This window comes from Heliconius melpomene, chromosome 9, assembly GCF_056956725.1.
Source record: "Heliconius melpomene rosina isolate 202511_hmr_F chromosome 9, ASM5695672v1, whole genome shotgun sequence".
NCBI classification, from domain to species: Eukaryota; Metazoa; Arthropoda; class Insecta; order Lepidoptera; family Nymphalidae; genus Heliconius; species Heliconius melpomene.
Genome location: NC_140397.1, coordinates 3,612,032 through 3,624,503, shown reverse-complemented (window position 1 = coordinate 3,624,503; position 12,472 = coordinate 3,612,032). Strand labels below are relative to the sequence as shown.

At 32.5% G+C, this 12,472-nt stretch overlaps 1 protein-coding gene across 1 annotated transcript in view; it reads right to left on the bottom strand.

Moving 5' to 3' along the window:
- Window positions 1-12,472, bottom strand: part of dysf (neuronal PAS domain protein dysfusion) — a 118,841-nt gene that overhangs the window by 44,218 nt on the left and 62,151 nt on the right. Inside the window, exons 5-6 of the mRNA XM_085189882.1 lie at window positions 11,608-11,697; window positions 216-389 (exon numbers count right to left, since the gene is read on the bottom strand). Of these exons, the coding sequence (XP_085046008.1) occupies window positions 216-389; window positions 11,608-11,697 (264 nt within the window). The remainder of the gene's footprint in view (window positions 1-215; window positions 390-11,607; window positions 11,698-12,472) is intronic.

The following is a 12,472-nucleotide window of genomic DNA, read 5'->3' as shown; positions in this document are numbered from 1 at the left end:
AAGTTAAGTAAGAAACACTATCATAGATTTTATCCTAGGTTTGATGAAGTTGACATTTATGCTACATCTTCTCTGTTCGCTCTCTTGCGAGTAATATTAAAAAAATATTTGCTATTGTCTAAGATAGATAGATAGATAAAAACTATCTGGAAATTAATAAAATAATTCTTGTCTATACCTTCTAAGTATTTTTTTTTCTCTTTAGTAATTCTTACCTTTTGATCACCAAATCTCATCTGTCGTCTGGCGTTTCTGGCAACGTTCATCCGACAGAGGAACACTCTGTCTTCTCCGTCGGTGGGCGCTCGTGACAGCTCCGACCTGACAGCTTGCTGGTCTTGCTTGTCTATCACGTCGTATACACTGTCACCGTGGATGAGAAGATCTTCCTGTGGAATATAAAAAAATAATTAAAGCATTTATGCAAAGAAGTTTCATGTTCTCTTCAGAGAGATAGATATTGTCTGTTAAGATGCGAAGTTCAACGCCGCGCTTTATCTTCTAGAGCGGGGGAATGAAATTTATTTAAATGTAATCATTCTTCCAAGTGGGGACTGACCCCTTAACATCGACCTTACAACCTGTATCGCTCTACTAGTGGCACCTCTTTACATCTACAATTTAACAGGAATTTCTTTCTTTTCCTATTTATTGTTTTTAATTGCTTATAATTAGAAATAATTATTAAAATATGAATTTAATGGATATTTCCATTTACTCCTCACGATCGTTAAATACCCGAATCGTATCCGTTATATCTAAAATATCACAAACAACCAAAGACAAAGGTGCCAGTCCTCGATTAAAATAATACTCTGCGGTCGGCACACTGATGAAAATGTCGACGCAATCACACTAAGTATACACCTCTTTAAAAATAAAAGCGTTTGTTTCAACTTTGCGGCGGCGACCTCTTGCTCAGTTTCCGCAATTATCATTCTTCATTTGTCTCTTGTTCTTGGGTTTGGATTAAATATTTTGTCATTTTTTGGTGAACCAAAGCTGGTTGAACCACATTTTTTTTGGAGGAGGATCATAATGGTAATATTTAGTTCACCAATTTCCTTCCTGTTTTTGAGATATTGCATGTTATGTTGCGGAACTCAAAAATCTACCAGACCAGAGTGAAGAATTTTTTTTTCTCTGAAAATATCAGCAATCAGTGCATTGCTTTTAGCAAATTTGTTGAAGGACTTTGTCACGAAGAGTGTGCCCTCCAGTGAGGAACATGTACTCATATTTCTCTACAGGATGTCTTTCCTTTTGAGGCGTTTTTCATACCTACGTATTGGTAGCTGCTGTGCTAGGTTGTTAGGATGAATTTCTAGTCGGTCCTTGTCCAGAGTAAAGAAATGAAAATAATTAAATTTTTTTTTACACTACACTCTGATTTCATTATTTCATTAAGACACTTCTGTCATTATTTCATTAAGACACTTCTGTCTCCACTTTTCGCCGAATTCTGGAAGCATTGCAATTCTGGAGTATAGGACCTAAACGTCTTAATGGGAACGGAGTGTCTTTACACTAAGTTCCAAGATACCCTCTGCTTACCCTGCTGCCACCTATTTGTTATATTACCTACTAATCTAATAATATATAATTCGTTATCTATATAGACGATTATATTTCCATTGGTTAGCCAACATGTTAAACGCTTTAGGCAATACGCTGTTTAATTATAGTTTAAGCAGGATGACTATCAAAAATATAAATATAAGATGGAATTATGTCTGACAAAACTATCCAAGACTATATTCTAGAGCCCTATTTCTAGTAAATCCACTGTAATTACTGGTTCGTTGCCGTGAGATGTTTTACTTGGACAGGGTTAATAATATCGTTGCATTACTCTTTGTTTAGGAATATTAAACAATTTCAATTAACCTGGCCTCGGTGTTGGTGGGTTTAATTAAATAATAGATGTAAGGTAAAATTTCCTAAGGTTTTCTAGTGTAGGGTTGTACAACGTTTCTGTTTCTTATATAGACAGAATTATTATTACAAATATTAAAAAATATAAATATTAGAAAAAAAGTAATAAAATTAATATACCTACACAGTATTATTGATATTAATTCTAAGTGTTATGTAGCTCAATAAATATAAAATATTTATTGAGCCTTAAATGGGGTGTATGCATGGTTAGTAAAGAATGGAATTGTATGTTTATCTGCAAGTATGAACCTATATCTTTTCTGATACAGAAGACAAAAAAAGCAATAAAACAGTCACTCTATTTCCTATAAGCAGTGTAGAGAGAGATAGAGAGTCATGTCACACTCACCCTTCTCTATTTTCTGCCCTGTTGCTTATTTAGATTCAGATTTGACATATATAAGAGACATTTTAATGTTTTCTCTTTAATATCACAAACCTGAATCGACTACAACCATATTTCTAGATCTTATCATAATAATAACTAAATCAAATAATAAATATAGAGAGAGTAAGATAATGTGTGGTCTATTAATATATGACGTGCGACCCGGTCTGACGTCAGCGTCACGGCGCCCCGCCCACCTGTCGCAGGCGGGCCGGCGCGACGTGCGCCTGCGCAGCCACGAGCGTACGGACGCGCAGAATGTAAATAAAACTATTAGAGATTAAATAACTTGTATTATTTGTGAATTATATGTATATTCTTTGTATATTATTATATTAAGAAGGTGAGACGTTAACATAAAATTTAATTGATTTAAATTCTTAATATAAACTCATAGACAAGTTCATTGACAATAGTAACATTTACAAGAATATTAATATTATTTTTTTTATAAAAATTGGTAGTCAAATGACAAAAAAAACCTTTAATATGTTAATTTCATCGTTATGGTAGCGAGACTTGGCGTTCAGATCCAATATTCAACATACAATGCTTCCAGAATTCATTGGAAAGTGATGAACGGAAGTGTCTTAACATTACTGGTTACCAGATTCAATCTGCCTACTCTGCTATCCTGGACAAAACACGGTGTAGAGCAAAGAAACAATAATTTGTATACATTTTTTCTTTTAAATATTAATATTATATTTATACTTTATAATAACTAAAAAAAAAATATACATTTTTAATTCAACCCAAGCACTTAAGATGACAGCTATGTCACCATACAACATTAATGTCACAAGATCACAGACCACTTGTCGCTATTTACATGTCATTATCCGCTCGAGTGCCACCTGACGTGTTGAATTAGAATTAATACTAATATATTTGAGATAATCAAGATATTATTTAAATGACTTCTAGAGCAACTTATCTGATTTTAAACAACCAGTTGTTAAACTTCGTATAGAACTGTTGGCGTAAAGCTGTGGTATGTTTTAGATTTAAAAGCTTCGTTTCAATGTTTATAATCTGTAAGAGGTTCATGCTGTATCCTGCACAGCAGGTAATGCAGGTGAAACCTAGTGTTTAGACACTCCGTTTCTCTATTTTCATCCAATTTTCGAAATATTACGTGTTGAATTGTGAAACTTCGCCACGATTTGGTTTAATATAAGAGTGGGTAAATAAAAATTATTCATTCTTCAAGTATATATAATATATCTATAATCATTAATTAACCATTGTACCTAATATAAATGTACATTATTATATCATCAACTTAATTTACGATGGGGTCTTTTACAGTGGGTTAATTAAGCGTAAGTGAACGCGGAAGTATTGCTACATATGAAAATTTATGCAATTTTTCGATATTATAAGTGAGGGCAGTCGTGACGCAGGAGCCATCCAATTCCACTCGAGAAAACGAAATTTTAATATTATTCATTGCTTCGCTCTGGCAACCAGCGCGGCGTTCAGTTCCAACACTTAACATCCACGTCGAGGACTCATTAGCTACCTACAAGGTTATATAAGTGTATATAATGAAAATATATTTTAAAAGAGTGGTATTTACATATATTCACAAGTACGAAATCGTATAGAAGTTATATATAATAAGAAATAATAAAGTAGTAATTTTAACAATTATCTACCAGTGTAACTATAACAAACAGCCCTCGGCGAATTTAAATATTTATTATGTCTTTCATAAAATTATCTTAACTAAGCAATTTGTTTTAAGTATCCCCATTAAGTATTACGATTCATGAGAAATATCGCTTTAATGATATTAATTGATAATAGTTGGCATTTGGTTGTATTTGTGAAACATTGTAATAGGAAATGTTGTAAATTACAATTATTAGTATTTCATTTTTTAAGCTTCTCGCTGTATCCCGCATACAGCAGGGCAAAGGGAACTTAGTGTTACGGCACTCCGTTCCCCATTTCTGAATATTTCTGGTGGCATTGTGTGTTGATTGACGGGGCTCATCGCCGCGCTTTGGTTCGGTACCAGAGCGACGAAACGAAAATATTTAATACTTAATTTCCTCGAGTAGACATCGAACCCACAACTTATAAATTATTACTAAAAAAGTAATACAAATTTAATTACAGTACAAAAAAAACCGTTACAAGAGCAACAGAACAAAAGTGCGCTGTAATTTAAAAAGCTCCACAATCGTAAACAAGACGATCTGAAGCAATCACGTCGATCAGATCTAAATGTTGGACTAACGGGCTTTGGACTACAATACTGGGTTCAATTGAATATAACGAAATACCAGAAACGAGATGAACAACGGCCCCACCGCAGACTGGTGCAGTAAATGTAGTTTATTTTGAAGTTTTTTTTGTAGATAAGATTTGTAATATAAAAAGATAATTTTCTATGAAAAAAGATAATTTTCTATGAAAAAATGAAGATGTAAGTGGTAATTTTTTTTTTGGCATATAAATATGTCCCTAAAGTGAAATATGATCACGCAACTATCGCGTTCACTTTAATATTTACGAACTGAACCACAACGAATTCCATTAGATAATAAATGAACTTGGCTTGGCTTAATGAAACTACTTCATAATATCTACTATACTATATAGTTAATTAATCATATTAATATTAGCATAGGCTTTATTTTTTTTAATAAATAATTAACATATTACACTCGTCAAGCACACTTGTTATATATTTCTACGAACAAATAAATAGGCCTCTGGACATGTTGTGAGGATCAGGGGAATCCAAACTATAAGAAAAATAAGATTCAAATTTTATAGGCTCGTTCGACCTGGCGCAGCGGCACAAAGTTCTGGGTTCGATACCCACTCGAGAAAATATTTTATTTATTAATTTCTTCGCTCTGCTATTTTTTATGATTTATTCGTATTTATATTATTTATAATGTTCTAAAGAATATATAACTGAAATGTGTATTTTTACATACGAAGGTCAGCTTATTATTTATCTTTTTGCCTATACGTATTATATGTGCTGCTTTGGGTGTATAATAAATAGGTTTATAATAAAATCTAATACTTAAAATCAAAATTTTAAATATTTTTTTACATTGTCGTTTTAGAGGCCGCCATTTAAACACGCCTGTTGTAGATTAATGTTAGAAACGAAAGCACTGTCGTAATTGTATTACAAATTAATGTTTGTCTTACGTTTGATTTATTGTCTACACTTCTACCATCATGTACTGACACCGTTAAAGAATGCTAGTGTTATTAACATTAGCAAATACAACTTTTGTTTTGCCACCTCATTTATCTATTTTTCGAGGCTTTTGGCTTAGCGGCACAAGGATGTGACTGTAACGCGACGGGTGTGGGTTCGATCCCCACTCGAGGAAGTGAAATATTTATTTACATTTATATTTCCATTTCTTCGCTCTGGTGTCGAGGTGAAGCGCGGCGTTGAGTTCTGCCACTCAACACGCTATGCTTCCAGAATTCGGCAGAAAGTGGGGAACGGTTTCTTAACACAAGGTTCCCTCTGCCTACCCTGCTGTGTGCGGGATACAGCGTGAAGATGATTTGATTTTGATTTTATTTATAAATTTTTTATACGAGTGAAAGTAAAAAAATAATTATAATAAAGAATAATAAGTTATATCTTATTTTTTTAATACAATGAAATTAGGATATAACATTAATTATGGCATTTAGGCTTAGTTGGAAGATGTCTGTTTATACAGGCTGATCGTAGGTTTGAATCTCATATTTTAATTATCTAATTCTACAATTTAATAGATTTCTAAGTATTACCAACGACCATTGAAGCCAACATTAAAGTGAAAAAAACCTAAACAATGGCATGTCATATCACTTTGTTCTTCGTATTTATTCTTCTGGAAAAATATTTTCTCTTTATTAATAAAAAAATAATTTCTTATTTTTTTCTGTTAACATTGTCACGTCAGTTTCAATACAAATTCATTGGCTATGATACATACTTATAACGTGGAATGTATGCACCGGAAATACTTTAAAGGTTATAAGGCTATATAAGCTAAGATAGCTTTAAGCTTAACAATGGACTTTCAAAAATAAAAGGAAAATGTTCTATATTCATTTTATGTGGTACCTTACATACTTACTCGGTTTTATATAGTTTCCCAAATAATTATAAAATATTAAACATATATTTTTTTAGCTTTAAGCTGTATCACGCATATGTCAGGATAGGGAGAGAGAACCTGGGAACCTGGTTTTAAAGCACTTCGTTTCAATTATAACACTTCCGATTCCCACTTCAAGCGGAGAGCTCAGGTGAAAATCGAACCCATAACCTGTCGCGATTACAGTTGCACGCCAGCTCCTGCGTCAAGCTTGATATCAAATATATTTTAATTAAAAAAATATTTTAGGTTAAGCCAAATTCTATATATTTTTCCGACATGATGTTAATGCTGTTAGCTCTATTGGCTTTCACAACGACGCCGGTTGGGTAGAGAAGAGGGAACTCTGTCCCTGAAGAAATGCAAGCACTAAGTGGCTGCCTGTGAGGAAGTCGACGACTGTAACCCCCTGCGGGACTCGAACCTCGGCTTGCGGCCGTCGAGCGGACTGGGAAAATTCTATAATGTAAACTTCAATATTATAGAATAATATAGACACCTATTGACAAAGTACACAGACTCAAAATAACTAATTCAATCTTAAACATCTATCTCGAAACGAATAAGGTGTATAACATTTAGAGACGTGTAAATCCGAAAACCGCGATAAACCATTCAACGATAAGGAAACAGAGGTACCTTTTGAAATACACTGGTTACACAATACAAATGATAAATTTGTATCGCCTCGGGCCCAAACGATCATTTGAGCCCACCCACTATCATAAGACCTCCCCCGACCTCCTCTACCCTCCCTATATGAGATACTAGCGGCCCGTTCGCGGTTTCACCCGCGTGAACTATTTTATTATTAATTTCTGTCTCCATGACTACGTCCTAGGGACGTCTATGCAAAATTTGAGACTCCTAGCATTTGTAGTAACGAAGTTTCATACAAACTTTCGACCCCAAAAACAACCTTTTAGAAGTTGAATATTGCAAATTCCCGTCTTAGCGAGCACCTACGTCCTATAAGTAACTCCTATGCAAAATTTGAGATTCCTAGCACTTGAAGTTTCTGAGATTTCGTGATGAGTGAGTGACCTTTCGATTTTATATATATAGATACTAATATTGTATCGAGAGGGAAGTATTAGATTTGTGGTTCATTTAACGGTGGTCGGTTAAATAACAAAGGTTCTAATGATTTACATCAAGAAATCGGCAGGTTAGCGACGAAGCGTTGTGGTTATCGTTATTATTCGTTTGCATATTGAATTGTGCGTTGTCTATTGTTTATTGGCCGACGTGTGTGGTTCGAGGGAAGTACGAGGGGTGTAATTAGGAAGTATACTCGGTTTCATGGTAGGCAGGTATTGTATAAGTGAGTTAACGGTTATGGCTTTATTATATAATGTTTGTTGAGGCTAGGTCAGATTTAATTTAGGTTAACTTTGAGATTATTGAAATCTTGCTTTTGTTTTCTGATGAAATTAAGTATAGGGCTTGATTAGTTTAATCTTATGCCATACAATATTTATAGCTCTGGTCTGCTTTGTACAAGCATTGAGACAATAGAATATTTAAAAATTAAAATTAAAAATTAAATCAGCTTCACGCTCTATCCCGTAAACAGCAGGGTAGGCAGTGGGAACCTAGTGTTAAGACACTCCGTTACCCACTTTCTGCCGAATTCTGGGGGCATTGCATGTTGAGTGGCAAAACTCAACGCCGCGCTTTTGCCTCGACACCAGGGCGAAGAAATGGAAATATAAATTTAAATAAATATTTCATCTCTTCGAGCGGGAATCGAATCCAAAACCAATCGAATTTTACAGACACACTTCGTGCTCCTGCGCAACGAGTGGCCTCATTTATGATATTGAAAAAAAATCTGGAGCTGTTGATTGCTGTGCTATAAGACTTTAATTACCTATGCCAAATAGTAAAACTAGTTTTTTTTCTGCAAAAAAATATATCATTTAACATAATAGAAACCTAAGATTTATTTAAAATCTATCTCCACTGTAATTTCCGTCCCTAAACACCCTACTTAAGGCCCACATTGTTTTTAAATAGATACTTAGATTAAGTACTTATTTCTTCTAAAATCTTATCATAAATCTTAATTGCGAAATAACAATAAAATATCGCTTAGACGACTTTAGAGAAAGTAATGAAAAATGAACTGTATTTACGTGAAAGTAGAGTTTAAATTATTATTTTAAACAACAATAATGATTGGTATCGATCATTACATTACATTACGGTCTTATAAGAACGAGATCGTGGGAAAATGGAGGATAGTTTAAAGTATGAGATTGAGATGTTTTTTTTTTATTATTAATAATATTATTTTCTGTATTTGGCATTGTCGTTATTTTGTGTTTTTAATAATTATGTATTTATAAGTCTATAACTTTTTAGTTATTTAGAAAATTAGTCAGTTTTCTAAATAAGTATTTTTCTTTCCTAAGTGTGGAATAACACTTTAAAATTGAAACTTTTCAGCCATGTTATATTCCAATTTGAGAAATAATTTTAGTGTCATTAAAAACTGTTCAATAGTTTCTGAGATATATGATATATCCATACATTTCTCGAGAGGACAAGTACGTGCTCCAAGGTAATTGACAGATATTCGAAATCAGTTTGATTTTCAGTTTTATTATTACATATTTGGTAGCAGAACACTTCCGTGGGCTAGTAAACGCTAGGTTGCCAGGTTCCTTCTGTCTACCCTACTAGATACAGAATAAGAATAAGAATTTATTATATTCTGTTTCGCGCTAATATCATCATGCACTTCTTATCGTATTATATTAAAGTAAGTACTTGTTTCAATTTTACCAAAATATTGTAATTATTTTATGTATTTCTCTTTTACCTTAGTAAGAGAGAAACATAAACATATTGTAATAAAAAAACATTAGGTTTACTTAACAATTTTACAAATAACACCGATATCTTATCGCAATTCGACAGGCTATCTCAGTTTTGGGACATCTGACAAACTGCTTCTATCAAAACAAAATGTCGGCCAATCTAACCGATGGATCTATAAACGTTTGTATTGACTCCTATCGAGTATTAAATTTGTATTTTACTTCAATTCGTATAGAGAGACAGACTTACTTTTTTGGCTTTACACTGTATCCCACACACAACAGGATAGGGAGAAGGAACCTAGAGGAAGGATTCTAGAGGCACTTAGTGTTCAGTAATGGAACTTAGTGCCGCGCCTTGCCTCGGCACCAGAACGAAGAAATGAGACTAACTAATTATTCGTATGGTAGTACAAATTAAATATTATTAGTTTAGCTATTGCTTTTGGCTTACGGTAAAAATACTTTATTCGTTGATAAGTCTAGGAACGTTACTAAAACAAAATAGTAAAATGTAAAAAAATAACAGATTTGACTGTTAATATTTTTTTAAATATCAACAGTACAATAATTTAGATCGCTATTCGCCACTTGGGTGAAACAATTATTTTCCTTTCGTTGTTCTGGTAATAAGAATATAGTTCTAGGCGTATTTTTTTTCAGATTTATTTTAAATACTTTCTTTTTTTTATTTTTTTTTATACTAACACAAAGACACCTAAAATGCTATCAAAAATAAGGTATACATAAAATTATTTCGACATAATATAAATAAGAAACAATATAAAATAAATAAACATAAAATCTAATGACCGAATACTCCAATGTCGATCATTGTGCCAACGCTAGCGTAAAGGTTATTAATCACAATTTGAATATATTGATAATGTATCTCCGTTCAATGGTAGCATGTTTCACACAGACCGACCGCCAAATTTTTGTATATATATTTTAATACAGGTTGTTAAATTTTTGATACTTTAGTTGTTATATCAGAAAACATGCCTAATATTGCTTTGAAAATGTGCGTTAAAAACTGCTCTATATACCTGTTTAGGCAAATCATGATAAATTTATATAAAAGAACTTGCCAAGAGTAATAGAATTTTTATAAATATCTACTATTTTTAACATAAAAGATATTTGAAAACATTTTTATCAGTGATTCGTTCTACCTATTATAATGTAAAACACATACTATTTTTTTATGAGCTTCACGTAGAGTAGAAGAATGAACCTAGTGTTAAGATACTACGTTCCCCATTTTTCGCCAAATTGTGTGTTGATTGGCGAAACTCAACCCCGAGCTTTGAAAGGTACTAGAGCCAAGAAATAAAAATACAAAAAAATATTTTATAAAGCCCAACCGTCAACATTTATACAGCACGTTCAATAAACAACAATAACAGTCAAACATTTAATTAATATAAAACAAAGTGTATGAATCAACCTGTATAGCCGGTGTGCGGGCGCGGCGAACAATAAAACGTAGTGATTAATTTATCCACTCTACAGCTAACGATTTAGGGTCACTGGTACGATTTGTACCGACCCACCGGCCCGCTTTGAGAATTAAACGATTGATATTGATTTTTTGATATTATATTAATAGATTGTTGTAATAAGGAGAGTTCGTTTTTTTTTGTCTGGACGGAAACGGAAGATGGAAGTGTCATTGGAGTTGAAGATATTGCTTGAGCTTCGTAGTTTTTAAAGAGCCTCAGATATGTATGCTAGTTATATATAAGTATTTAAACTTGTATCATGTTGCAATTATTATCAAATATTTAGGTTTATGGTCCTTGGAAGCACAGAATTAAGCTTTTAAGACGCAACGCAATCAAAATATACGAGTTTTTATGCATCGTTATTATTTCATTTTGTTAGAAATTTGCCGCAAAAACAAAACTTAATGAGTACTTCCCATAGACCTACGTTTATGAAATCTGGCACGTTAGAAGTTACAATACAAATAAAGGAAAAAACTCGAAAAGTGAAAATAAGATTATATAATAAAAAAAACATTACAAACTTATATTTATAGTTCATTTCATACAAAATGAGTGCATACGTGAGCCCCCAAACAAAAAATGTGTCAACTTTTATAAGTAATTCCCATTGATCTACAATCCTGAAATTGGTAGTAACCTCAGCGGGTCAGTCCAATTCGCACTTAACCAGTTTTTCAAACTATATTTAGCTTACCAATAAACACAAAAAATATATATTTAAATCATATATATATATATATTTATATAATAATATAAACTACTGTAAATATAAATATAAGATATATATATAACTTTCTCAAATGACTTACCATAGAGTGTCCGAGGTATTCAGCGGCGTTGTCCGATATGTATAACAGTTTTCCGTTTTGCGTCATCATCATCAAGAAGCCGTTTAGTGCCTGAGAAGAAATAAATATTAAACATCTATAATAAAAACGTATGTTTTTCTCTTTTATAATTTTAGAAATCCCAGATATTTTTAAAGATTTTATGGAAACAGTAACAGCAAAATAGTTCATGCTCTAAGATTTGCTCTGTTTTTTTAAATATTAATTGAACGAACTGCTTAAATTACTGAATGTTCGATTTAATAACAAATACTTTAACCAAATAGATTCTAATATGTTCTAAAATCCTTTTAATTCAACTTTTTTGCTATAAATGAAGAACACAATAAGATCTTATAGTTCTTCATAACATCTTTCTTTATTAGGAAATTAGTGACGTAGCTCAACGCCGCCAATGGCCCAACTTCAATATGAACTCAATACCATCGCCAACAATATCACACTGCACTACAAAGGGCTCATTTACATATTATATTTAATTATTTGTTAAGAATACATAATTTTTGATACGCAAACCCTATCTTAACTATGAATTGTGCTATTCAATAAATTTCAATCAAATATTCAAATATTTCACTTTCATAATAACTATAACGATATAGGCATTGTGAGCCCGCTATAATAGTAAATATACGATAATACTAGTTTCACACCATGTTTGAAAGTCAAGATTTAATATTTTATCAGAAATCAGAACTGATAACCGTTTAACGATTGGGTGAAATGGTGTTTGCTATAAATATTTAGTAATTGTGGAGCTTATGGTACAGTGGTTAAAGTCGGTTCATTAAATAGTTTTCGTAGGTTTTTTTTCAGAATTCCAGAG